Source organism: Vulpes vulpes, chromosome 5 (assembly GCF_048418805.1).
Source record: "Vulpes vulpes isolate BD-2025 chromosome 5, VulVul3, whole genome shotgun sequence".
NCBI lineage: Eukaryota > Metazoa > Chordata > Mammalia > Carnivora > Canidae > Vulpes > Vulpes vulpes.
The window spans coordinates 18,437,939-18,464,466 of record NC_132784.1 but is presented as its reverse complement, the minus strand read 5'-3'; the positions used below and the strand labels follow the sequence as shown (position 1 = coordinate 18,464,466).

The following is a 26,528-nucleotide window of genomic DNA, read 5'->3' as shown; positions in this document are numbered from 1 at the left end:
ACCATCCAACTGAAGTATCTACCAGTCATGTGGTTGTCAGTATGCATTTGAAAATCTCCAAAGAAGAGAAGATGATGACCAGCTTTGTATATACATTTTCACAAATTCTATGTGACACTAAAAGTAAGCTTTCTAATTAGGGTTAAAACTGATCTTCAATGAAGAGGTTTCCATGGGAGCCAAAAGGTGACTTACCTGTGGTGAGGGCTGCTGAATATATCCCTGCTGCTGCAGCACAGGCTGGCTGACAGGATGGCCTGAGGCAGAATAGCCAGCAGTAGGGACTGGTTGCCCAGGGGGCAGGGGTGGGGGGGGAGGAGGAGGTGGTGGCGGAGGTGGTGGTGGTGGAGGGGCTGCCGTCATGATATAACCAGACTGCTGTGGGGATTGTAGAACAACAGTGGACTGGAACATGGTGGCATGAGGGTCAGAACCATCTGCAGATGGCTGGCGGGCAAGACTCATGTGGCTAAACTGAGACCCAAGGTTGTCCTGCTAAAAAAGGCAAAAGTCAGAAATCAGTAAGCTTTCCATACATACTTATCAAAAAACTTATCAACCAAACTTATCAAAAAACCCCACTTCATATAGTTTAAGATGAACTGCAGTAATATGTATTATGGATATCATATATCTACAACAGATATGATTTAATAGAATAGCTTCAATAAAATTAGAACTCTAAGCAGGAAAGTAGGACTATTACAATGCTGTCATTACAAATTACTTATAAAGTGTATCTAGTGGAGTGCATAGCATGCAGAAGAGCAGGGTGTAATAACATTTCACAATAAGAAATGATAAGATACTTATTTAAATGACAATTAAAGGCACATTAGGATGTGGAGGGGAAACTGGACATACTCATATTATATAGTGATTTTCTGAAAGGACTTCAAGGACCAGGTAACTAATAAGGCATGGTACTAATTATACTCTTTATCTCTCTTCCTAAAATGCATGATTCTGGTTCTATGTAACTCTGTATATTTTACCATACCTGTTGAATATACTAGTAGAAATGAAATAAAATATATAACATTCGCCCACTCCAGTCTTCTAATATGAGAGATTTTAGAAATACATAAATAGAATATATATATATTTAGTAAAAATAATTTGGCCATAAATTCTGTTCTTCCCTAGTGTATTTCAGTCTCTTTCTAAAGTCAGATGTTACACAAATTGAATCTAAATGACAGTTTCCTACAGCTTTTGCAACTTGGTGAGCAGGCAATGGTGTCCAGCCAGGATAGGGTTACGATTTATATGCCATCTGACAAATGTTTTCTCTGACTCAACAGCATAAAGACCAGTTCTGACTAGTCTGAACAGTATCACTGAAATGACAAAAATGGGGTTAAAATGGCATCGTCTTGCTCCCAAAGAGCCAAAGACAGGTAACAATATGTACCATAATTTGCTAAGAGAATTTTGGAAAAAGTTACTTAAAAAATTGTGGCAATTGAGTTGTCAGATAAAAGTTGACAGGTTTGCAATTTCTACAGTCTGTCTGTTGGTTTTTGCAAAGTACATTATGGCTATGGAGAAGACAAGGGATTGAAAAGGGCACCTGATTTAATGACTGAAAATATGTGGTTTTACTCTTTCCAATGCTGCTCTGATATACTCCAGCACTATTAGCCTAATTCAACAAATATTTTCAAAAGGGAAAAATGTACCAAAATATATCGATTAGCTGTAATTACATAGTAATCTGGCTAAATTTTTAACCATACACCATCAGTCATCTCAAAAAAAAAAAAAAAGTCATTTTCTTATTCCAATTATCTATCATTTTCCAAAACATCTTTGAGGCTTTTATGCTATTCTTAATGATGCTTTCGATCTTCTCAATGCTGGCAAAATTTTATTTTTTCAGACTGGAAGTGATTTTTGAAAATCATTCAGAACCGATGCTCTTAAGGTTGCTGCCAGCTCAAAATAAACACACTCCCAATAAAAGAAAACATTTCTAAAAAGTGTCAAGTGATTTTAAGATATACCTTACAATTTAACTTGAAAAGTAATGTCAAAACGTGATGCCATATAATCTGGAAAAATAACAGCATCACTGGGAAATGTATATTAGGCTGAGGCTCACTTTAAGGGAAGGAAAGGGACACTTATTGAATACTGATTTCACCTTAGGCCCTAGGCAGGAAGTACTTTTCACTGTTGTCTCATATACTTAGTAAAATAGAGAAGGTCAGAGAATACATGGCACTGGTGCTCCTAAGCTCTTACTGAGAGATATAACTTGGGACATACTTTAGGTTGAAGGAGGTACCATTACTTTATAGTCACAGATTAAATATCTAGGGATCTTCCTTGGAAATATACATAGTGTCTTAGGTATATAAACTCCAATTCACCTAATAATCAGTATGAAGTTTACTGGACTTATGTATTGGGGATAGAAAGGCTTAAACCTAGATGAAAGCTACCACACTAAGAATGCAAAGATTGCACTGATCTCAATGAGAAAAGTAGCTAAACCGTCTCAGGACTAGAATAGTCAACCTGAAAATCATTTCATTATGAAAAGGCAGGAAAAGATTAGGATTTATACAATCACTGCAATATGCCAATATAACAAATATTATACAGTAGAGAGTAAATGATTTCTAATCCAGGTTAGAAACACTTTTTCAGTATAAACGTGTCCATGACTTTAAATAATCACAGAAGATCGTATCACTTTAATCACATTCATGAGCATCCATCACACATCCGCCCATAGAAACAATGCAGGAGGTGAATAGAGATATAGTACCACGGAGTATTGCTGGGTGGGTGAGACTGGCAGGAGCGGGGATGGGTAAGGGGCTGTAGAGTACTGAACAGGCTGTGAAGAGGACTGCAGAGGACGAACAGGCTAAGGAATAACAGGTTGGCAAACAATGTTAATGTCAGAATAAAATGTTACAAGAACTGCATAAAATGGAAACTTACACTTTTTTGGCAATAGCTTAAACTACATTTATAAAGTCATCTTATACAATGATATAGGAAACAACAAAACGATGCTAAATGAAGAAGCTGAATAATAAAAAGTTTAAAAACATAACCTGTGCTTTTATATACAATTAGGTAATTTTTTCATAAAAATATTTATTAAATTCACAGAAACAGGTGATTTAGACATTTCAAATTCTATTATGTAATCAAACCCCCAGGTTAAGTGAGTAAACGCAAAACCACTCATTCTTACTTGTTTGTTTGATGGAGGAGTTGCTCTATTTAGCATTATGACACTAAATAATAAAAGAACAACTTCACAATAAAAAAGTTATATATTATGTATGTCAACTACCCTCTCTATTTGATAAGTCATGATTAAATACTCTGTTGGGACCAAAGTACTTGAATTTTTAAAGAAAAGTATACTGTGGGTACCATTAAGAGTAACAGCCTAAAGAACAACACACACACATACAGGCACACGTACACACACAAACATACCTCTTTTACACAAGGAAGATAAACACATTTTTCTTTCAATTAAAAATTTTTATCGAGAGAGTAGGTGCCAAGAGCTGAAAAACTATTTACTTGAACTTTTTTTTGCTAATGAAATACTCCTGCATTTCAGGAAAATAAAAATAAGTTTTATGTTTCCCAGGAACACTCAAAAACAGGTGCTATAGAAGATGAAAAATGTTTTAATCATTTCTAAATCTTAAGAGGTACAGCTGGCCATCTGTAGCCTAATACCAGCATCTGATTTAGTTTCCCAATATTGCATTTATATTATATAGTTTATTCTCAAGGGGTAATAGTCATACTGGCTTAAAGACTCCTGTAATCCACGTTATAGATGGCAATCAGGCTAAGAAAAGTTAAGTGACCTGCAGACAGTCATGTAAAGCAAACACTGGAGGAGCCCAGGTAATTTTATCCAGGAAAACTCTTACTTTTGGTTAAAATGTATATACATGAATCTCCCTCTAAACAGTACTCTCTAAAAGAATACTTTACAAATGCAAAATAAAAGAACTGAGTAAGACTGCCCAGGAAATAATCTAAATAAGGAAATTCTTCTGACAACTAAGATGTGTAATGATGAGTTGTACTTCTACCACAAAATCAATGCAAGAGTTTCTATAAAGTGGACGGCTCAGATCAGAATCCCACAAAAAAACTACAGTTAATGTAAAAGCACTAAAAAAAGGTCAAAAGGTAAAAGCTGAAAGATCTATAGAGCCAGGGGTCTCTCAACAACCTCTTAACTAAAAATTAGCAAACTTCCTAATGGATGACAGCACATATCATACTAAATGAGGTACAGTAGCTCTAGAACTTCCAAATACAGGCGATTCAATTTGTTACTAAGTCAGACAACCATTAAGACATAACTTTCTTCCAGACTTCTTGACCTACTATGTAAATGTCAGATGAAATAAAAGCTTCAGACTGCTGGGGGATAAAAGAAAGGTGAGTCCTATGAGCACCAAAAGTATAAATTATTGTCTCCTAGTGTGTCAAGTGGTAATGAGCAAATGTGGGCGAGAACCCTGGTTGATCAAAGTGAAATTCTGCCACCAGTTAGAAAAGAAAAAGCCTTAGCACTTCCTTTTCATATTTAAATTAAAACTGGCTAAAAAACGACATCCTCTTGAAGTGATTAGTTTTAAGAAATGTAGCCCACCTGAAAGCTTTGTAAATCACAGTATTATTTTGTTTGGTTATCTGAAATTTAGTGGATGGATTATCTCAGCACAAAAAATGGTTACTCAGTATCATTTGTTCATCAACTTTCTCTTCTAGTATCTGAAGATGAACTGCCTGAATCACCTGAGGCAACGCCAGGAAAAGCAGCCATGAAGTTTGACACATATCCCAAGATTTCAAATTACAGTTCATTAATAAGGCTCTATTTCTAAAGTAAGCTGTCTACACCTTCATTTAGGATAGCCTCATATCTGAATTAGACAAAACTATTCCTAGGAGATAATAATCTGAAATATATAACCATAGATAAACCCTTAGACTTTTTGAAGCTGCCAGACAAACATTTCTACCGAATGAAATGAAAATCAGATGTATAAAGCTCCCGGTGAAATACATAGCACTGCAAAGACAACTATGCATAGGACGATGAAGGAGAAACACTTCAGGACCAAACTGAATGAAAGCAAGGCACAGAAGGCCAGGGAGGGAGTTTTACGTAGTCCAATGTGTATCTGAGCATTTGTAATCAAATGGGGCGGTGAAGCAGATATATGGGAGTCTTTAGAATCAGTTTTAGGTAACTTCTTCTCTATGTATTTCTGTCTTAGGAGCACAGCAAAAACCTAGAAATCCTTCTACAGTATGTAAACTGCCTTGCCCAGTATTGAGAGTCTTAATTGCCAGAGGTACAATTATCTACAAAACTTTCAAAATATTTGATAACCGTATCAAACTGCTTATACATTCTTTATCCTTACAATACAAAGGATGTAACTTGTGAGCAAAACTAAGGAAATTTCTCCAGTTCAATTTTATATCATACTTTTTCATACATCATCAGAAAGTATTCTGCAAGTTCTCATCAGTGGAATATTTAGATAGTTTTATGGGAAAAAGAGGTGTAACTAACTGTACAAACTGTCTTTGAGTTGTTACACAACCTTTAAAGATAGAAAAGAAGTAAAAGAGTTTACACTGGTATAATCGGATTCCTTAAGGATGAATAACACATCTAGAGGGGAAAAGCCAGATTGTGAAAGTGTATGTGTAAACTCTTAACATACAAATTCAAGACATTACTAAGAGTGCTTCTGTGAATTCTAATTTAAAATGTTTCTGCCTGTCTCTCACATGGGAGATGGGATGGAGAGTACCTTGCAGAACCTGAGCACCCCAACTCAGTTTCTTCTAGCTTCTTGATCTGTTGAACCTTAGGGCAACTTACTTTTGCTCACTGGGATAATCCTAGTTTTGTTTTTATTCCTTTGAACCATTTCTTGCTGTTGTAGTATAGGGAGAACATACTCACCACACAGGCTCATAAGATACAAAATTTCCTTCTTTCCAATACATATTCTATATTTATTAGCTGAAAATCCCATGTTGACCTTTCTTCCTACAAGTAGGGAATGGGACATTGCTGGTAGAGAATATTAAAGTTCTAAGAAATACTTGGGCTATCCCAATTAGTGAGTCTAGTCCCAAATATGCAAAGGCAGGTAAACTTAGCATTATGTAATCATGGATATGTGCACCTGTGAGAAAATGTGATTAGCTGCTTGTTGTTGAGGTGGTGGGGGTGGCAGAGGCGGCTGTGGAGGTCCAGGCACTTGGGTTCTAACTTGTTGAGTCATAGGAGGATTATACACAACTGGACTTCCATCTGGGTTTATGAAGGGCTGACCTGAAAAATTAAAAGAGGGGGAAAAATATTTACGATAGAGACAGAACAGAGGTCATCCTACAAACAATTCACAACACATCTATAATCCTGATTCACAATCCTAAAGACCCAAGTTTCTGTAAACCAAAAGATTTTCTCAATAGGGGAAACAAATCTGACCTTACATGAGGCTATTTTAATAGTCTTTATTTTTGCAACTTAATGTAAATATTCGAAAATTGTGCTTCAATGTCTTACTAGGGAGGTGCTGCTTTAAAATCTGAGGTTATTTATAATACATGGTATTTTTAAAATACCTCTGAATTCTGAAACATATCCTGCTCAAGGGATTCAGTGCAGGACTGCAGTCCTGTAGTGCTGTAATGCATTTCAGTTTTAAGAAAAAGTTCTTGTCTTTGGGATACTGGAATATTACTAATTGGCCTCTATTAGGTGATGAGAAAGACCTAATTTACAGACCACGCTGCATATACTGGACTAGTGAAACTAATACTGATGAAAATTAAAAATGGTTGACAGCTTCAAATTTCAAATCATGGACTTGATGGCAGAGTCCTTATTTTATAACTTCTAAAGTTGTAAGTAAGTTTTGAATTCTAAAGAATTTTCTGAAATTATTTCTTTTTAATTCCAGTGGACTTGATTCATAGATAAGAGAGAAAACTTTAGTATTTGAGGCTTGTTATTACTTACGAATCACTGGGGGGATATCTTAAGTGCCCAAGTAAACAAATTCTACTCTCTTTTCTACATATACATTCTAAACAACTTTTTAAAAATTATATAAAGTATTATTTTGATTGTGGGAAAATAACCAATAAAGAGATCAAAAGAAATTAATTCCCCATAATCGTATAGTTAACAATTTAGATACCTTCTTCCCGATTTTTTTTTCAGTGTACAGGTAAACAGGTTCACAGGTTAGTATTTTTCCTTATTCTATACAGTATATTATTTTTTTTTAAAAAGGAAACAGGAAAAAAAAGGACCATGTGAAATACACTATGATATCCATTGAGAATATGAAGAATACAGAATGAAGTAAGAGAAATTTGACTAAATAATAATTTTAAAAATTGTCCTCATAATATCTTTTCATCCAGGGTAAATCCCCCTCCTCATTTTTTTAAACTTGTGACATATAATAAAATAATTGTGGGGAGAGAAGAATATATACCATTCCATTACTACCAAGTAGGCAGAGTCCTTCAAATTCAAGTGATTTTCATGAGTTTCTTGATGATTTAGTTATATGAGAACAAATCATGCTGGTATTTGTTGATTGTTAAATAATTTTGAAAAAAAAAAAAGAGAAGATTTGGGTGGAATCATGTTTTAAAAGTAACTTGAGGACTGTCTGAAAAAAGTTGGATGTGTTGTAATGTTTTTCTCAAAAGGCAAAGAGATCACTTTTGGATTCATTTAAAATTAAGAATACAATTCAATTTCAGGCTGATCAGCTGCTCACTCATTGTTTCCTATTCAGCTGAACCTTTCATATCATCAAAAACTCAGTAAAATGTTTTGAATTAAAAATAATAGTAAATAGCAAATTAAGTCATCTTATATCCTGCTTCAGAAAAACTAGAAGTTTAGTAATATAATACATCTGCAGGTTAAGAAGATAATGATTATTAAGCAAAAACTGAATTTCGGAATAGTCAATTTTTTATAATAGAAACAAAAGTTTCAAATCTTTATCTTAAAAAAGAGATGTAAAGAAATCTGAAGCCAATGAGTTCCAAGCCATGGTCTTCTCTATAACAAAAGAAAAGGTTCAGGAGCACACAGAGACCCTGATACTCTCACCTGTACCTACCTTGCCCCACTACTGCCATGCTGATGTGACCGTATCAGTTAAGTGTGAGAATTTCTAAGATGGTTATCAAATGATTTATAAGGTTGTTCTCATTATCTCACAAAATTACTGGGCTATAATATTGCGAACAGAGACCAAGACTTAATGGGATCTTTTAAAAGATCATGTTTTCTATATTTGCCCATACTGTATGCATAATGAAATATATTATGACTAGTTTCTGAATCCCTGAGGTTCAGTTTCCTTATCTATAAATGAGAATTTCATCTATCTAATAGGGTGGTTATAATGATTATAAATAATGTATTTAAAGCACCTAGCACAGTAATGACACACAGTAAATGCTGAATAAATGAAATTATTACCTAACTGTAATTAGGTAATTTTCTATTTTCAAAGAAATAGAAGATATTCATTTTCTATTACCTAACTGTAAAGAATGTGTCTTCAATATTACTTCATAAAGACTACCTAGTTTCTTTTTCTAATAACATGTCCCTTACCTTTTTCCTCAAGAGAAAAAACTTAGCATATTCAGAAGGATAATTACTTATAGGTTCTTTCTATTTTATTCTATAAAGAATAAGAGCTGCTTACTTTCTCCTTCTTCACAAAATGTGTACTATTTTTCTCAAGGACAATTTTAATTTTCTAAATCAAATAAAGCTCTTTCAATGGTGGTTGTCTCATTTCTAGGAAATGAACTATTTTTCCAATTATGGTTAGGCCATCATTTGGCCTAAAAGATGACATATGGATATCACAAAGAGAAAAATACTTTCTGATATAAATATGTCTTAGAACATTTTCTAGCAGAAATGTTTTATTAAACTTCTGGGGAAATGCTAATTATCCATGAAAAATAAAAAGCTGACAACACATACACAAATAATACATTTAATATACATTCTTTAAATTTCAATAACCTCTGCTATCTCAACTGAAATAAACACCTTTTTCTGGATACCAACCTGTTTGTGGGTTGATCAGAATACTGCCAGGTGGTATGCCTGCCGCTTCCAAGGGAAGCAAAAAGAAGCTAGTGCTAGGAGATGCGACTTGCCCATTTAGGCCACCATCAAAGGAAAGAGAGTTATGAGTGCTGACAGTTGGATAGACGACAGGTGCGCCATGAGAAGACTGGCTGAGAGCTGTACCTGGAAGAGGCTGCTGGATGTGAGAAAGAGAGCCCGTAGATGACCCTACACTACCAGAAGACTCAGAACCTAGGGGAGGAGTAATGAAAAATATGGATTTTTTAAACCTCATATAAAAACTCGCGTTTTAAATATGTAACAATAAAATTCACATTGCATAACATGCGGTTACCACATAAAGCATTGGCTATTTTTGATTTACTGTATAATTTTGCTTCCCCCTCCCCACCATGAACAAGTTTAATACAGCAAACTGATCACATAAGTCATCAGAGAAGTCATAGCCAAAGCATGCAACTTAAGCAAGTGTATAACAACACCAGCCACAAACAGCCACAAAAAGCACATTACCCACATTCCCCAAAGCACAAAGTTATGTACATTTTACCTTTTTAGATTAACACTTAGGAATATACAGAGTATAAGTTTCCCCCAGGAAAAAGAACATAGTACAGCCAAATGCCCAAAACCTCTTATATCAGAAACCCCTTATCTATAAGAACACAGAAAGATTAAGAGTAGTGTAGGAGATAACAAAAATGATAAATTCTCAATCAAGAGAAACAACTGTGAAGTCTCACTGTAGAATTCCATTTTATGCTCATAATCATAGCGTCTTCCTATGATGTAAAGTCAACTTTACATTTTCTATCATATCAGAGGACAAAGACAGCATAAAAAATATTCTGAGTACTTATATTTGCATCAGTTTAAAATTTATTTCTCACTAAACTTAAAAATTTCATAGTTTATTTTTAGATGTTTTCATCTCTGCAATCTATTTCATTTTCTATTACCCAAAGACTGAAAATGTTACTGACTTACAGTATTATGGCTAAAAGTAGATAATAAGATAATGAAAGAAAGAAAAAGATTTTGAAAATGTATATAGTTAATTAGGTTTTGAATAAGAGTTGACCCTGGGATGGAGAATTGATCTTTAATGAATAAAATAAACAAATATGATACACTATACAGACTGCCTTCTGATGAATAACTTCTATTTTAAGTTGTGCCAAATGAATACTGATAAAAACTCCATCAAAATAATTTTTCCCTATTAAAAGAAGGGTCAATGTATCTGTTCATCTCTAAAGATAGTACAAATTACAAATAGTACATGATCTTAAATGTTTTAATTTAGTAGTGTGTGCTTAAGTGACATTCTTATAAACAGTAATTTTTTTCTGTTATGATGACTGAGCAGCTATTTTTCAAATAAATGCGTATCTTGAATATATGCATATTTTTATATTAATAAAGTCAATAAAATTTATATGTCTTTAGCCATATTCTATCATATACACTAAGACATTTTTAATATCCACATCATAAGCATAAAGGTGCAGTTCATAAGCCTTAACGAGTTAAAGTACTGACTATAAAAATAAGGATCAAAAAAAAAATTTGGCTATCTTCAAATATCTCCCCCCTTTGATTATTATCTCTACAATACCATGTGTCTAGGCTCACCCAAATAGGCTAAAGATAGAGAGCCATTTCTGTTAACTTTCAATGCTTATTTTGGGATAAAAATAAAGATTTATAAGTTTCCTAAGTGAGATGTGAGCTTCTCTAGTACTGAATCCAGTTAGTGAAGGTGAAGAGAAAATGTATGAGCCTCAATGTAAGGCACTCTAAAAGCAAAGAAATAAGAAATGAGCATGTTACCAAAATTTCTCACTCATTCATGATAATTGTATCACATCATTTTTCCTTAGTTCTAAAATTCCTCAGAAACTTCTTGATGATTTTATTGATTTTCTGAATGGCAAATGAAGGACTTTCTCATGAAAAATGCAATCAATAATTGATACTATTAGCTGAAAATACAATCAATGTTAAATAATCCTAGGTGAGAAACCAGGCCTTCCAATTATAAATAAGCAATGAAAAATTTCCAACCACCTCTGGGGACTCAAAAAAGAGATGACATTTCACTGAACTAACTTGATTAAGTTTGTGTCATAAGAGAGAATTTTTACTTTAATTGATGTTTGTCAATTTCTCTCCGACAGAGAATGAATCCTAATGTTGATACATATATTACCACTTAAGTACTGTGGAGGTGCTCAAAGCACTGCTAGTAGGAACTTTTTATGTTAGGGTAACTGCAGAAGCCACATGATAAATAAAGAGCTAAGACAATAACGGGGAAACTACGGTTTTGATTGCACATTTCTAGATAAACATTTATACCTGTTTTTGAAAGCCTGCCTATGCTTTTGCTGCTCCCAGAACTATCACCTCTTGTCAGGACCGAGATTCCACTGAAGCTGCTGGCTTTGGTTACAGCAGGCTTGAAGTTTCGGAGAGAACTGTCGGAATCCGTACTGCTCCAGGGTCGTGGTTCAGAATACTTCAGCTCATTCTCAGTGCTGCTTTGATGGCTATTTGTTGATCTCCCTGAAGCATCTTTATTAACTCTGTAATTTAGAAATCAACTTTGAGAAGCTAATAGGGACAAAAGGGGAAAGAATAGAGAAGAAAATGCTTTGATGTTTCAATACTGTATGAAAACATGCTTTCAATACCTAAATATCTGACGTCTCTGCTGGGTACTACTAGCATCTTCGTCTTGGATTCTGTTGGCATTTTAATAAGACATTTTTATTTTTGTTAGCATCAGTCAGATAGTTAACAAACGAATGTTAAAAATTCCCTCACCTTTTGTCAATAATATAATTCTCTTGGGAACACAGGGACTAGAAAGAAAGAATAGATATAAAAAGTTGAGCTTTTGTCAAATACATCATGCATCTGTAAACCAATGACAACAACCAAAGACATGTATAATATTTAAAAAGTATTACCCACCCTGCCCCCAAAATCCAGAATGGTGATAAGGATACACAAACAAATAATAATGAAATTATTTCTGGCTTGGAGACATAATGCATTCTTTTAACAGATCTACATCTAGAAGCCACTCATTTTTGTGGTACACATTAATTTGAAATTCAAATACTCTCTTCTAAACAAGTAAACCCATTTTCATGATTATATATTGAAGGTATACACCTATCTGTAGATCCCGCCTCATTCATTTAACAAATATTTTGATTACCTGTGCTTTGGCTGTGGTTGTAGCAGTGAACAAGCAGCTATACCTCAATGCAGCTCATAGCCAAACTCTTCTAATGCTATTAACCCAGCTAAGGCCACCCCATTCTTGCTTGTATTATTACAACAGTCTTCTAACTAGATTCCCAGGTAGTAGTTTTTGCCCTAATTCATCCAAGTTAAACAACAGAAGCCACAGCAGTCTCTCTAAAATGTCAATCTGATCAAGTCTTCCCTCCTTAATAGTTCCGTAATGTTCTAGCACAGGGGTCAGCAAACTATGGTCAGTCACCTGTTTTTGCAAATAAAGTTTTACTGGTGCATGGCCATATCCATCCATTTACTTTCCAGGTCTGCCTTCATATTTAAAAGGCAGATGTGATAAATTTTTATATAGAATCATTAAAAAGAAAAGGAAAAAAGAAAAGAAAAAAAAAAGGCAGATGTGAGTTGTTGCAATAAAGACTGCGTGGCTCTTAAAAGCCTAAAATACTAATTATCTGGCCCTTTACCAAAAAAGTTTGTTGAGTCCTGCTCTAAAAGCCCAACCATCTTAACCAGCTTCCATGCTTGAGTCATCTGCTTCCTGCTTATTTCTCTAATCTAAACTTTCCTCACTTCCTCTGTCACCTAGGCTATAGTCTAGCTTCTCTGAATCTTTTAATTCCTTATCTGTCAAGTTCTCCTTTATCTCTGGGCATCTGCAAATACTGACCCTTACTTGGAGGGTTCCTGTAGGTCGCCTCTCCCCCTCACTCTTCAGTTCTGGTTTGTGGTGCTTCTCAACTGTGTCTCTTATTTTACCTTCATGTCTCTGCACAAATCATATACTACCTTGTCATTACCTGGTTACTTAGGGTAGAGATCTCATAAACTAGAGAGAGAAATACATCTAGTTTAGGCTCTGAGCGCAGCAAAGCTGGGCTGAAATCTCAACTCTATCATTTTCTACATGATGTTTTGCCATTTACTTAGCCTCCTAGAACATCAGTTTCCTTATCTGTAAAATACAAACAATGATAGTATCTACCACATATAGTATTGTTTGGAGTATTTTAACTATTTATGGATATGTCCTCCAGTGCTCAGCATAGCACCTACTATGGGTGCTCAATATGGTTTGTATGAATATTAACTGACAGTTTAGATTTTAATGTTACTCTTTTTTTAATATTGAGGCAATTTCTATCTCTGGCAATGTTAAGACAAATTACATACATTCATATATCTTTGAATAATACCTAGGACTGTATAGAATGGGTACTTAACAGACACTGATAAAACCAAACCAAATCTCTTCTCAAATACATATATAAAATAATTAGCCACTTGGAAGACTTCTTTCATATAATCACATATAAGTAGAAAACAAACATAATCTAAAAATTAATTAGTTTTATTTATTTATTTAAAAGTAGTGCCACACCCAGGGTAGAGCCCAATGTGGGACTTGAACTCACAACCTTGAAATCAAGGCCTGAGCCGAGATCAAGAGACTGATGCTTAACTGACTGAGCCACCCCGGTGCCCCTAATTAGTTTTATTTTAAAAGAAGAAACAAGTTACTTATCGAGAAAAGTCTACTACCGAGAAGAATTTAGAGTACATGATTTTGTAGACTATGACCAATGTTCTTAAAATTTCAAGTCTGTGAGAAGTCTGGAAGAAAAAAAAAGTATACAAACTATATACTCAGTCCGTTACACTGCTCCTATAGTCTATCTTCATGCAAATTTTGAAATATTTATATAACTGCTGCAATGTAGCATTTTATAAGATATTAAATTATTAATATGAACAAGACAGATCTCATTTCTAACAAGTGACTTTATACATAACAAATATGTTACAAATGATCAATAGATAATAAAAGATATGAGTTTTTATAATGCAATTAGCATATATTTTAACAGTGAGATCTAAATCTAAGTCAGTACATACATCTTGGGAAAATATTCGGTCTCTAGCTCTCTGGTACTCTTCTTCCCTTTCTTCTATAGATTTGCTTCTTCTGTCATCTTTCAAACGTATTCTCATCTAAAGAAACGAGAACAATTAATTCTTGGGAAAATGATCTGCTGGTCTAAGTCCTGCACTTAGAAGAAAGGTGCAATTGTCACAGATTACCTGGTTATCATCTTTGTCAAAGCTGGAGTTATCTCTCTTGAGGATATATCGTTTCTGAAAATCTTCACCTTTATCATCCTTAATATGTTCATTGAATTTCTGATCAGGTCTAAAAAAATCCCAAGGAAACAGAAGAGACGGTATACAATATTTGCAGAGAAGTTAAATATAACATTTTATGTAATCAAAGCAATAAAAAACTATTACTAGTGCCACTAATAATTAATACTTATCTCATTTACTCTTTGTAATAATTTTATGAGAAAATGTTAATTAACTACCCTATGTTATGAATGAAAGGTCATATTACAAATTCACTGTACATTCTGCAATCAGACTGCTTGGGTTCAAATATTTAGCTTTACCACTTTAGTTGCTTCAGGGCATGCATAAATTACTTAACCTTTCTGTTCCCTAGTTTCCTCATTTATGTAAATTGAATTATAGTATACCTACTTCATAGGCTTGTTCTGAAAAGGAAATGAATTAATAGATGAACAGCATTTAAAACAGTAAGCACTCAGGAGAAGTTTGTTATTACTGTGAATATTACTAAAAAAAAAAAAAAAAACACTAAAAAAACCGTGACATTCAAATAGCTTAAGCAACTGTCCAGGGTCAAGAGCAAGTGCATGAATGAGCCACATTTGGAGTGATGGTATGTTAGACTCAAAGTCTATTTATTCTTTTTTTGCATTGCCTCCTCTAAATCTAAGAAAAAATTCTGGGTAAAAGAAAAAAGCATATAGTACTTTACCTTATATTTACTTATGTTATACTCTATAATACCTGGTTTGATGTGACATAATTGAAAGTAGGAAAATATTTTGTGGTTGAGTTACCTAAAACCTAAGAGGCTCATTCAAAATGCTACCAAGTTTACAAGGATTCTTAATTATAGCAGGGTACATCTTTGTTTTATATTAACTGAAACAAATTAGAAAGGAAATAGTTCTTTTTTGGAGGTTAAAGCTGTAATATAAAGTAATAATTATGAGGGATCCCTGAGTGGCGCAGCAGTTTGGCGCCTGCCTTTGGCCCAGGGCGCGATCCTGGAGACCCAGGATCGAATCCCACGTCGGTCTCCTGGTGCATGGAGCCTGCTTCTCCCTCTGCCTGTGTCTCTGCCAATCTCTCTCTCTCTCTCTCTCTCTGTGACTATCATAAATAAAAATTTGTTTAAAAAAAAAAGTATTAATTATGAAATTATAACAATACATTTAATGGCCGATTGGTCTTTCCTCTATAGAAATGTTGCAAGTTCTAATGAGATCCAGAAGACAGACATAATAAGGCTGTGTTCTGTGGAAAATTAAAATTATGTATAACTTCACTTTCTAAAATATATTGTCAGCTTCAACAAATTAATACTCTTGTGACTTAATGACATCCTATTATAAAATTAGAATTACTCTTTTGAAATACATGATACATAAAAATATATTTAGAGGCACAAAGGAAATCTAAATGAATTCAAGTGTATTTTTACATATAGTTTAAATATATATTATATAATAACATAACAGATCGTGATACCCTAAGTAAATTTCTAAACCAAATAAACCTAAGTAACGACATCTTCAGCAAATGTGACCACATATAGCATTATATATAATATTCAAGTAACTTTTTTGAATATTTGTTTTAATCTAGTGAATTTTTAATAACGTATTGTTTCTATATCCTGTCAAATTATGCAAAAGGAGACTTAAAAATAAAAATGATCTAAGTTGAAGAAATCTCTATTTTAAAACATCCTTAGATGAGTGAAATGAAGAGCAGATCACCACACAGAGCTATATATAAAACTAGAAGAATAATAAAAAGAGTGAAAACAATTTCATGACCAAAATGATGAGACAAAGACTGCTTTCTTTAGGAGTTTGAAAGATTATCTATTTAGTTCTGAAGATGGCAGGATGTTGTTATTTCTGTCACATGACTGCTCTGCTTACTTATATCAACTATTTTGTGCTGTTAAAGGTTCTATTTTCTTATTGAAGGCGTCCCTACTTGGGTGGGAGATTCTTATTCTAAAGTCAACTATAAGGTTTAACCAAGGGCCTGGCAACTTTTCTAAGAGCAGCTGGATTCCCACACCAAATAGCACTGGCAGGCATTTCAGCTAACCTTAAGACTGTCTTACCTCTTTCTTTTATAGATGCCTGAAATTACTGCCCTGCAATCTCCAACTTCCCGCTCCATTGAGACACCCCAGTGGACACCGGGTTGTTGACATCCACAACACCACTGGTTCAAGGCTGGAGCGGGTAATTTGCCTATGAGGAAAAGGTAAGTTTGGATTTATTCAATGTGGCGCAGATCTCTAAGGTTTTCTGATTTACACCTTCTTCATATTCCAGAAGATATAAAATAAGAATACAGTGTAACTTCAATGATCTGAATGTCTAATTACACTACTTATCCATTCTTCTTTAAGTGCATCATAAACATGTGTTTAGCTCAACTTTTGATTACTTTTATAAAGAGAACCCTAAAGCTTTCTGATGTCAATCACAGCATTCAAATAACTGAGGTTACACTGTATCGAAAACCTTAGAGAGTCATCAGTCGAAATGTTAGACAAAATGCCTGCTAATGTACATGTGCCTGGGTATCCAGCAGCTCTGAGTAATGTTGAAAGGTACTGGTTAAATGAATTAGAGTTTTATTCACCTTCAGTTCAGCTCCTATCTTATGATTATTTGAGCTATAAGAAAAGACTGATTGATGAGGATATTTTTAAAAGAGTAAGGGACAAGCAGAGGAAAATTAAATCAGATTCACATTTGCGGCAGGTCAAATATAATCTCTAAAGAAAGACAAGATCCTTTTCAAAGACATCTATCTTCATTAACTTAATTTTAATTGTAGGAAAAAACATTTTAAAAATACTAGGTTCCACCAGTGTATTTAGTTGACAAAATACTATATGAAATGGAAGAAAACCAACTTTGTTCCAGGAAACAATATGGCAGCTGTAAGAGTAAAGTCCATTATAACAGAAGGGATTTGAGTGAATTAAACACAATCATACAAATTGAATGGTTCATAGATAAGACTCTAAGAGAAATAAAGCTAAAAGAAAAGCAGAAAAATAATTAATTTTAGCATTATCTATGTCATCTGAAGCGGACTACTGCTCATTACACAGACCCACTGTTGCCAGATATGAAATTGATACAGAAAATGCTTCCAAAGTATAAATTTTGCTGAACTCAACTAGTTGCTTTAGAACAAGTTTTTTTACAAATAGGCGGAAGAGGTGCTGTGTACATGTTAAAATTTTAGGTGTCTCTACACTGGGTCATTTGCTCCCAAATACCAACACTGATGATATAATTCAGCCACACTATAAACGTATCACTTTTTAAGGCTCCTCTTAACTCCTTAAAAACTTTCCCCAGTGAATTATACGTAGGTCAGAAGGGGGTACAACATTATGGATAATACTACATTAATGAACAATCTACCTTTTTTGAGATTTGTGGAGAAAGAAGCAAAGTCAGAGGTTGAAAGGATGTTAAAATAATGGGAGATTAAATGAATGTGTCAAAATCTGCCTTAAAAAAAAAAACACAACAAATTTTACACTGTATGTTAACTTGAATTAAAAAATCAAACCAAACCAAACAAAAAAACTCCAAAATTTGCCTAAGGTTGGCCACAGCTATCTAAATTACATTGACTAAAAAAAATCAAGTGAATGGTTTTCAAACGTCACTGATATTACTTCTGCAGTTTTTTTGTTTTTGCTTTTTTAAACCAGTCCTCATTGATCTGCCTTATTTTAGCTTAGACCAGTTCATTTTGTATACAGTGTGCTAACATACATTTTCTGTATTTTTTGGCCCTATTACATCAGGGTGTCACATAATGCTTAATTAGACTGCTAAAACGTGGAAAACTTGGATGAAAGTTTGCAGTAGGAAGATAAATATGGTCACATATATACTTAACAAATGCCTAGATTTAATGATACTTACATTCTTGTATTACTCGTTTTGTTGACTATGACAGACTTCCCACTCTGATCAACATTGTGGTCTAATCCAAAGTAAGCGGCTACTCTGTGTAATAGCATCCTATGGTAAGATGTCATTGGGGGAAATTTTTTACGTGGAGACCTAGAAATAGAATAGAAACTAATTTAGTAAGTTAAGGAGAACTATGATGACAATTTGTTTTCTTGTTAAATGTCAGGACTTACTCATTATTACCAATGAAATCTAAAATTTCTTGTTCCAATTTCAACAGCATCATTCTGTCCCTGAAACAAAATATGAAGACTCATATATAAAACTTAGCATTGAAATACTCATAAACACTGAATTACCATGGCTAATTTTCTCTAAAAATTACTGCAGTTTAAGGAATACTGCAAACTTGATGCAAGAATAAATATATATATGTGTGTATATATATACGACTTCTAAAAAAGTAACGTTTTAAAAAATAAAAGATGACTTTTTTTAGTTTAATTTTTTATTATGGAAAATTTCACACATACACAAATGTAGGGAGAACTGTGTAATGAATCTCAAATGTAGTCTTTACCTGACTTCAACAATTATCAATGTGTGGCCATTCTTAAAAGAGATATATTTTGTCTGCTAAGTATCACTATATTGGAGTCTGTTCTGTAGATACACTGATAATAAAAGCATATAAATCTTTACTTCCTTAATAAAGCTGAGAAATAGCAGAAACAGAGATATCTTCAGTTAGGCTGATGACTTTGTTATGCTGAACTCCATAGAAACAGTACTCTAAAGAACATGCAATGCCAGTAACAACAGGAATGCTCCTATGGGAATCTAATGCTAGTATATAGATGGAATTATAGCAGAGAAGTATAAAATACATTACTAATTCTAACCCAAGAGAAGCCTTTTCAAATCATTCTATAAACTTGTATCATGTATTTGTAAGACTTTGGAAATTTTTGACATAAAAACAAACATGAACCCAAAGCTTCTAACATGAAAAACAAATAAGGACTCTAGGGAGTACCTGCATATGCTCCTTTAGACCACTAGGGTCCTATTTAACGCACATATGCTGTAACGAATATTAACGGGATCACTACTACTAGAAGGACCTCCTTATTCACATACCAAGAACATGGCTCAAAGGAGTATTCTTGTGCTCACTGGAAATTTCATGTGCATGTGAAACAAACACTCAGAGAATCTTCAAACCAGAAGTAGCTTTACAGATCATACAGTTCTGTCCCCGAATTTTTAGACCAAGAAAACTAGGCCAAAGGTAACTGTTTCCCTCTCAAATAATACAGAGCAGATCCTTCTAACTCTAATAGGACAGAGGATGTGGGGCCATTGCTTAAGCTGCCTAAAAGTCTGTACTATACCTCAGCCTTGACTTTGACCTTCCCTCTTCATTGCAAAGAAGTCTCATAAAACCAATAAATATCTGACCATACATTTTTTTTTCATTATTTGAAAAATCAAGACAAACACATGCCTACCTGGTGACTTTAAACTCAAAGCTAAAAACAGGATTACATTTTAAGACAAATTCTAACAACATTCAATTCTGCCCCAAGCTTGGTTCTCCTTTGGTATTCCTCATTTCAGTAAGTGCCACTATCTTTCACCCAGCATGCTGTAAGAAGAATCTGTGGACTGCTACAATCCTTTTTCTAATCCTCCTATGCAGTTAATTACTACTGCAAATTTTATCCACCTCCTGTTTATTTTTCTATTTTTCACTGCTGCTACCCTAGATCCAAGCAAGCAGGATCTCCAGCTTCACTACTCCAATAGTAGTGTATAGTTTGCTTTCCTCATTCCCTTCTTATTTATTCAAACTGGAATATCCATAACGATCTTCTAAAAACACATGTGACCACCACATGTTATGCCTTAGTTAAGTATTTACCACAGGCTTCCCACTGCTCTTAGGTTAGAAATAAGCATCTGTAATGGGGCCTACAAGGCAGGCATGATTGGGTCTTTATCTTTTCAACCTCAACTTCTGCCCTTTAATCACAAAACTCTTTACATTTTGGCTTATCTCTGTACTTGCCAAGCTCTTTCCTGTCTCAAGTTACTTGAACATGCTGTTTCCTTTGCCCAGAACAACTTCCTATATTCTTTCTTAGAACCTGTTTCTTTCACACTTTTCTTTAGTAGCATTTATCACACTTACCACTGTATAGTTATTTGGACTATACAGAGGAGCTCAACAAATTATCTGCATGGAATCAATTAATCAAATTATTTCACTCATAAAGTCTTATATTTTTTCCCTGAAAATTTTTGGGGGAGGTTGGGAAGTTTTTATCTCAGAAGGCTCCCTCTACAAAAGAACTTATTTATGTAACTTTAAGACCCTCTTTTCATCTAACCTTTGGAGTACAATGTGTCTTAAGATGAAATAATTCTCAGTAACTTTCCTGGTATATCTTATACAGTTATTGTTTAAAAAAAAAAGGAATCTGAGGCAGGCAATTTACTAAGCATTCATAAAACAGTACTTTCAAGTGGGTTTTCTGTTTCACAGGTAAATGCAAACATATAATAAAGGTAGTAGATTAATCACATATAGCCAGTATGGAGGCTAAAACACACGAATGTAAAATAAATTATATCTATAAAAATCAGTCAAGGGACAGAAAATTAAAGGAAGTAAAATGTGGTATCATATACCTAAAACATGGGGGTGGGGAGTAAAAATTTAGTGCTTTTTGGACATGTGCAAATATAAAGAGACCATCAACTTCATATAGACTATACCCATAAGATGTTTTTTTTTTTTAATTTTTGTTAATTTATTTATTTATGATAATCACAGAGAGAGAGAGGCAGAGACACAGGCAGAGGGAGAAGCAGGCTCCATGCACTGGGAGCCCGACGTGGGACTCGATCCCGGGTCTCCAGGATCGTGCTCTGGGCCAAAGGCAGGCGCCAAACCGCTGCGCCACCCAGGGATTCCCCCCATAAGATGTTATATATGAACATAATAATAACCACAAATCAAAAACCTACAATAGATGCACACAAAAAGAGAAAGGAATCCATGCATAATACTGAAGAAACTCATCAAGCCACAAGGGAAGAGAGCCACAAGAAGAAAAAAAGAACAGAGAACTCTAAAAACAACAGAAAACAAGTAACAAAATGGCTATAAGTACATATCTATCAATAATTTTTTAAAAAGATTTTATTTATTTATTCATGAGAGACACACACAGAGAGAGGCAGAGACATACACAGAGGGAGAAGCAGGCTCCCTGTGGGGAGTCTGATGTAAGACTCATCCCAGGACCCCGGGATCATGCTCTGAGCCAAAGGCAGCTACCACTGAGCCACCCAGGCATCCCTCAAAAATTACTTTAAATGTCAATGAATGGATTTAAAAAACATGATCCATCTATATATTGTCTACAAGAGACTAATTTCAGACCTAAAAACACAGATTGAAAGTGAAGGGATGGAAAAACATTTACCATGCAAATGGTAGCAGAATAAAAAGTCAGGTTAGGGATACTTGTATCAGACATGACAAAAATAATGGTTTTCTGTTTTTGAAAACTGGGCAAAAGATCTGTGTTCTTCAATGAATGCACTGCCGCTGAAAAGAAATTTCTGTTGTCTCCACGAAAGAAAAAAATTCTAGCAATTTTACTAGCCATGGATACAAATACAGGCTTTCCCCCCCTTTCATAAGTAGATCGATGGATTACAAAGGATTTTTTTTATCATTACCTGGACCATATATTATTTTTTTTTAAAGATCTTATTTATTTATTCATGAGAGACAGAAAGAGAGGGAGAGAGAGAGAAAGGCAGACACAGGCAGAGGGTAAAGCAGCCTCCATGCAGGGAGCCTGATGTGGGACTCGACTCGATCCTGGGTCTCCAGGATCAGGCGCTGGGCAGAAAGCGGCGCTAAACTGCTGAGCCACCGGGGCTGCCTTGGACCGTGTACTATTTAAACTAAGCCTTTCTGCTTAGTTTACCAAACTTTTAGTTACAGAGAAGTAGAACTGGTTAGAAAAATTAAGGCTGGTTATCTTCCTAAATTCTTAAGATTTACACTTTCTGCTTTTTATCCACTACAGCTTAGTCCATGCCTCCCGTAATCTGTAATCAAGGTTAGATATTTTGGTAATGATAAAAAAATTAATAACCCTTTATAGAAGCACTGTGTATAGGACTTAAACCAACAGGTCCACAAATTACTTTTCCTAAGCCATAAGGTTTAGCACAAAAACCTAAAAGTTGGCATACTTACTGAAATTATTGTATAGTCTTTTAAAGGGAACCAATGTATGCTATTATTTTAAAAATAAGAAGAACAGGGATCTCAATCAAATGGATCAATAAGCTGTTACCCAAAGTTAAAATGAAGGGGCACAATCTTTTAGTTATCAGTGTTCTAGCCATTACACCAAAAATAACTTTAGAGAAACTGTACACAGCTGGTTTACTAGTGGAAAATGAAAAAGCAGAAAACAATAATGCTTCCATCTGACCACCCCCTTTCCCAATATTCCATATGGGCTTGGTCAGACATTTGTGACAGGTAAGAAATTAAATAAACATTACTGCCAATAAAAGTAATTTTAGAAACTACAACAGAACTATCATATGACAATCCCCAGAGCAAACCAAATTACTTTTAAAATATCCCTTCTCAGGATTAACTCAAAAGTTGCTCCCCTCCATTAGTTATGTACCAGTTATCTGTATCATCCCTATTTCTTCACTACACATAGAATTTACACAAAATAGGATAAAATCAAAACAAAAATAGGTAGAAGATCATGTATGTCACTGAGTATAAATTCTATCAAAGTCAACTTTACGTTCTTAGGTTCTAATTCGGCAATGATTAGTTAGTGTAGCCTCTGCAAATAATTTCTGTGAATAAGAATTCCAGATAAATTAACATTTGGAGCTAAGTTTTTTGGCTGAGAATAAAATATTTAATGATCAGAACAAAAATTTTGAAGTGAAAGGTTGACTAAATTTTTATATCACTAAAAATAAATATGCTTAAAATCTAGAACTCTCTGAACAATACTGAATCTTGAAAGTTTTAGTGGACACTTGCCATATTTATTACTACTTTTGTACCATGCATATCTGGCAATTAATTGTGTCTTTCACTACGAGAACAGAATCATTAATTAAGCAAATCTTATTTCTCACAAAATTTAGCATTAGCTACAACTTTCTAAACCATATCAACATTAGTAACTTATACACTAGCCATTAGACGAATTAGTCACTTAAATGTTTATTAAAATATAAATTCATATGCAGAAAAAAGTACTGATACATGCTATAACATAGATAAAACTTGGAAACAGTATGCTAAGTAAATAATGACAGTCCACAAAAGACCACATAGACATGATTTCATTCATATGAAATGTCCAAAACAAGAAAATCTGTAAAGATATAAAGTAGATTAGAGCTCAAAGCATAGGAAGTTGAAAGCTAAAGTTTCTTTTTGGAGTGATGAAAAAGTTCTAGAATTGACTGTAGTGATGCATGTACATCTCTGTGGGCGTAACAAACACCATGAAATTGTATAGTTAAAAAATATACAGGTAGAAAACTTTAAAACTTTTGCATTTGTAGAAGAAAACAGAGAACTGAGCAATAGAAAAATATTTTAGATGTATAAAAATATTTTTTTCTTTTTAAAAAAATTTTATTCATTTATTTATGAGACACACACACAGAGAGAGGCAGAGACATAGGCAGAAGGAGAAACAGGCTCCATGCAGGGAGCCCGATGTGGGACGCGATCCTAGGACTCTGGGACTACGCCGTGAACTGAAGGCAGAGGATCAATCGCTGAGCCACCTAGGCATCCCTAAAAATAGGTTTCTAATTGTTGTTCTTACTGAAGTCTCTCCTACAGGTTCAGTGGAAAGAAAAATTCTGTCTTTCTAGCATCCTATCTTGTTTTATGGAAATGAGCTATGTGTTTTCTACCTTCCTCCTTATTCCTCATGAGTTCTGGTTTTCACCATTCTACCCCAAATGAAACAATTTATTAAAATAGCCAGCAATTTCCTAATTTATCAACCTCATGGGTTGGTTTTGGTACTTCTATTTTCATGTTTGTGTGTTATTTTTCATGAAACAGCTCCCAGCTTCTGACTTCTTGGCTAACTTTTTTTTTTGTTTTGAGAGAGAGTGGGGATAAGGGGGGGGGGGAGGGGATGACAGCAGGAGAGGGAGGGAGAGGGAATCTTAAGCAGGCTTCATGCCCAGTGATGAGGGGCTGGACCTCATGACTCTGAGATCATGACCTAAGCCAAAATCAAAAGTTGGATGCTTAACTGACTGAACCATCCAGGCCACCATCCACTGCCCAAGCTAACTTCTAAGACAAGTGTTCTCATGAGTGTTCTGCTTTTAAGAGTTAGTCTCTTCCTTTCTCATCTTACCTTTTCTATGCTGTCTTTCCACAGAATTTTGTCCTTGTCATTTACTCCATTTGTCAGGACAAATACATCCTCCCTCCTCAAGCTTCATCTCTATTAGTGACTACCCAATCTATTACTTTAGTCAGGCTCATTTACTTGAAAACCAGAGGCTTTTAACTTTGGACAGATCTCACTTCCTGATTTTTCAGTCAGGTACCTTAAACTATCCTTATTTATAACAGAACATGCCTTATTCCATTGAGGCCTGCTCCTTACCCACTTTCTCAGTTAATGGGACTGTCAGGCTAGCCAAAAACCTAGAACTATTCTTTTCTATTGTATCACACAACTACTGTGGTACTTCCTAAATATCTTTCAAACATGTCCTTTTCTCTCTATTCTTCCTATGGTCTCCTATACATACTCCTTATTTATGAAGGGTATTGGCCCTTCACTGACAAAGTAATCTTTCCAAAATGCAAATCTGATTATGGTATTACCCATTCAAAATCCTTTAATTATTCCTCAACCTAGCATGTCATACTCAGTACTTCTTAAATGATGCGCTATTTGACATTTGAAGTATTTTTCACTGTTCATTATTGTCTTAAAGATCTTTTTAGCATCCCTGTCTTCCCAGTAGCACCTCCACACTCACTGGGACTCACCAAATGTTGGTACAATCTTAGGTCAAGGACAATTGGATATGGGCTGTCTTCATACTTCACCAACACCTTCTCCATCACTTTCTAGAATCACTTGCCACATGCCTCCCTGCTGGAGCCAGAATGTATAATCTTGTCTCTCCCTGGACATACCATTTCCTCTCTCACACTACTGTGCCTTGTTAATGCAGTTGTATTTATCCAGAATGCCTTCTTCATGTTTCTGTAACTGGATGGCTTCCACTTAAAGCACTGTGAATTCAAGGCTCAGCTCAGGCATATATTTTCAGTGAAGCCTTCCCATATCCTTTCAAAAAGTGGTTAAGGTTCCTTCCCTGGATTTTTACAAAACTCCAGAAACTGCTTTTACAACATCAATTCTATTTTAATTACATATCATGTTTTTTTCTAGCTGAGATGGTGAATACTTTAGGGTACAGATGATATCTTCTTTTTCTTTGTATCTTCAATGTTTTTAGCACAAAACTTGGAGCATGACAGATGCTCAGGGTAAATGCCTCTTCAATGAACTGATGAATTAATCATTCTGTTGGGGCCACTGAGGAATAAACTTGAATTGAAGAAAAAAAATAAGTCATGTAGACTTGTCTTATCTGCTTCCTCACTCCATACTCCTTCAGCCTTTTTTACAAGGAGACCACTTTTCATTTTAGTGGTTCCTTTTATGGCATTTATGCTATATGTAAAATAGAAAACCAAGATGATACTGAATATAATAAATACTGAATGAAAATAAAGATGATCTTGAAGCATGACATAAGCCTTGGTGAGACTGAAGAGTTATTCCTTTTTTCTTCCATGTGCATATACCCAAAGAAACTATTTTAGTTTCATTTTAATGTATGTCAAAGAACTATCACTCTGGGAAGCTAATATCTAGAGGAGGGGTTCTCAACCTTGGAGTCTT

The 26,528-nt window shown here is 34.6% G+C and overlaps 1 protein-coding gene across 13 annotated transcripts in view; it reads right to left on the bottom strand.

The window, feature by feature from the left end:
• The window catches only part of R3HDM1 (R3H domain containing 1), a 130,997-nt gene that overhangs the window by 81,767 nt on the left and 22,702 nt on the right, over window positions 1-26,528 (bottom strand). For 3 of the 13 annotated variants that reach the window (XM_026015560.2, XM_026015563.2, XM_072757633.1), the window contains 11 exons: window positions 18,735-18,794; window positions 18,511-18,651; window positions 14,525-14,633; window positions 14,339-14,434; window positions 12,002-12,039; window positions 11,869-11,919; window positions 11,534-11,760; window positions 9,149-9,403; window positions 6,210-6,358; window positions 2,777-2,878; window positions 196-495 (listed from right to left, as the gene is read on the bottom strand). In XM_026015560.2, coding sequence (XP_025871345.1) covers window positions 196-495; window positions 2,777-2,878; window positions 6,210-6,358; window positions 9,149-9,403; window positions 11,534-11,760; window positions 11,869-11,919; window positions 12,002-12,039; window positions 14,339-14,434; window positions 14,525-14,633; window positions 18,511-18,651; window positions 18,735-18,794 — 1,528 coding nt within the window. Of the gene's footprint in view, window positions 1-195; window positions 496-2,776; window positions 2,879-6,209; window positions 6,359-9,148; window positions 9,404-11,533; window positions 11,761-11,868; window positions 11,920-12,001; window positions 12,040-14,338; window positions 14,435-14,524; window positions 14,634-16,670; window positions 16,799-18,510; window positions 18,652-18,734; window positions 18,795-26,528 lie in introns of those variants that run through there. The other 10 variants (XM_026015562.2, XM_072757629.1, XM_072757634.1 and 7 more) reach the window with 6 other exon arrangements.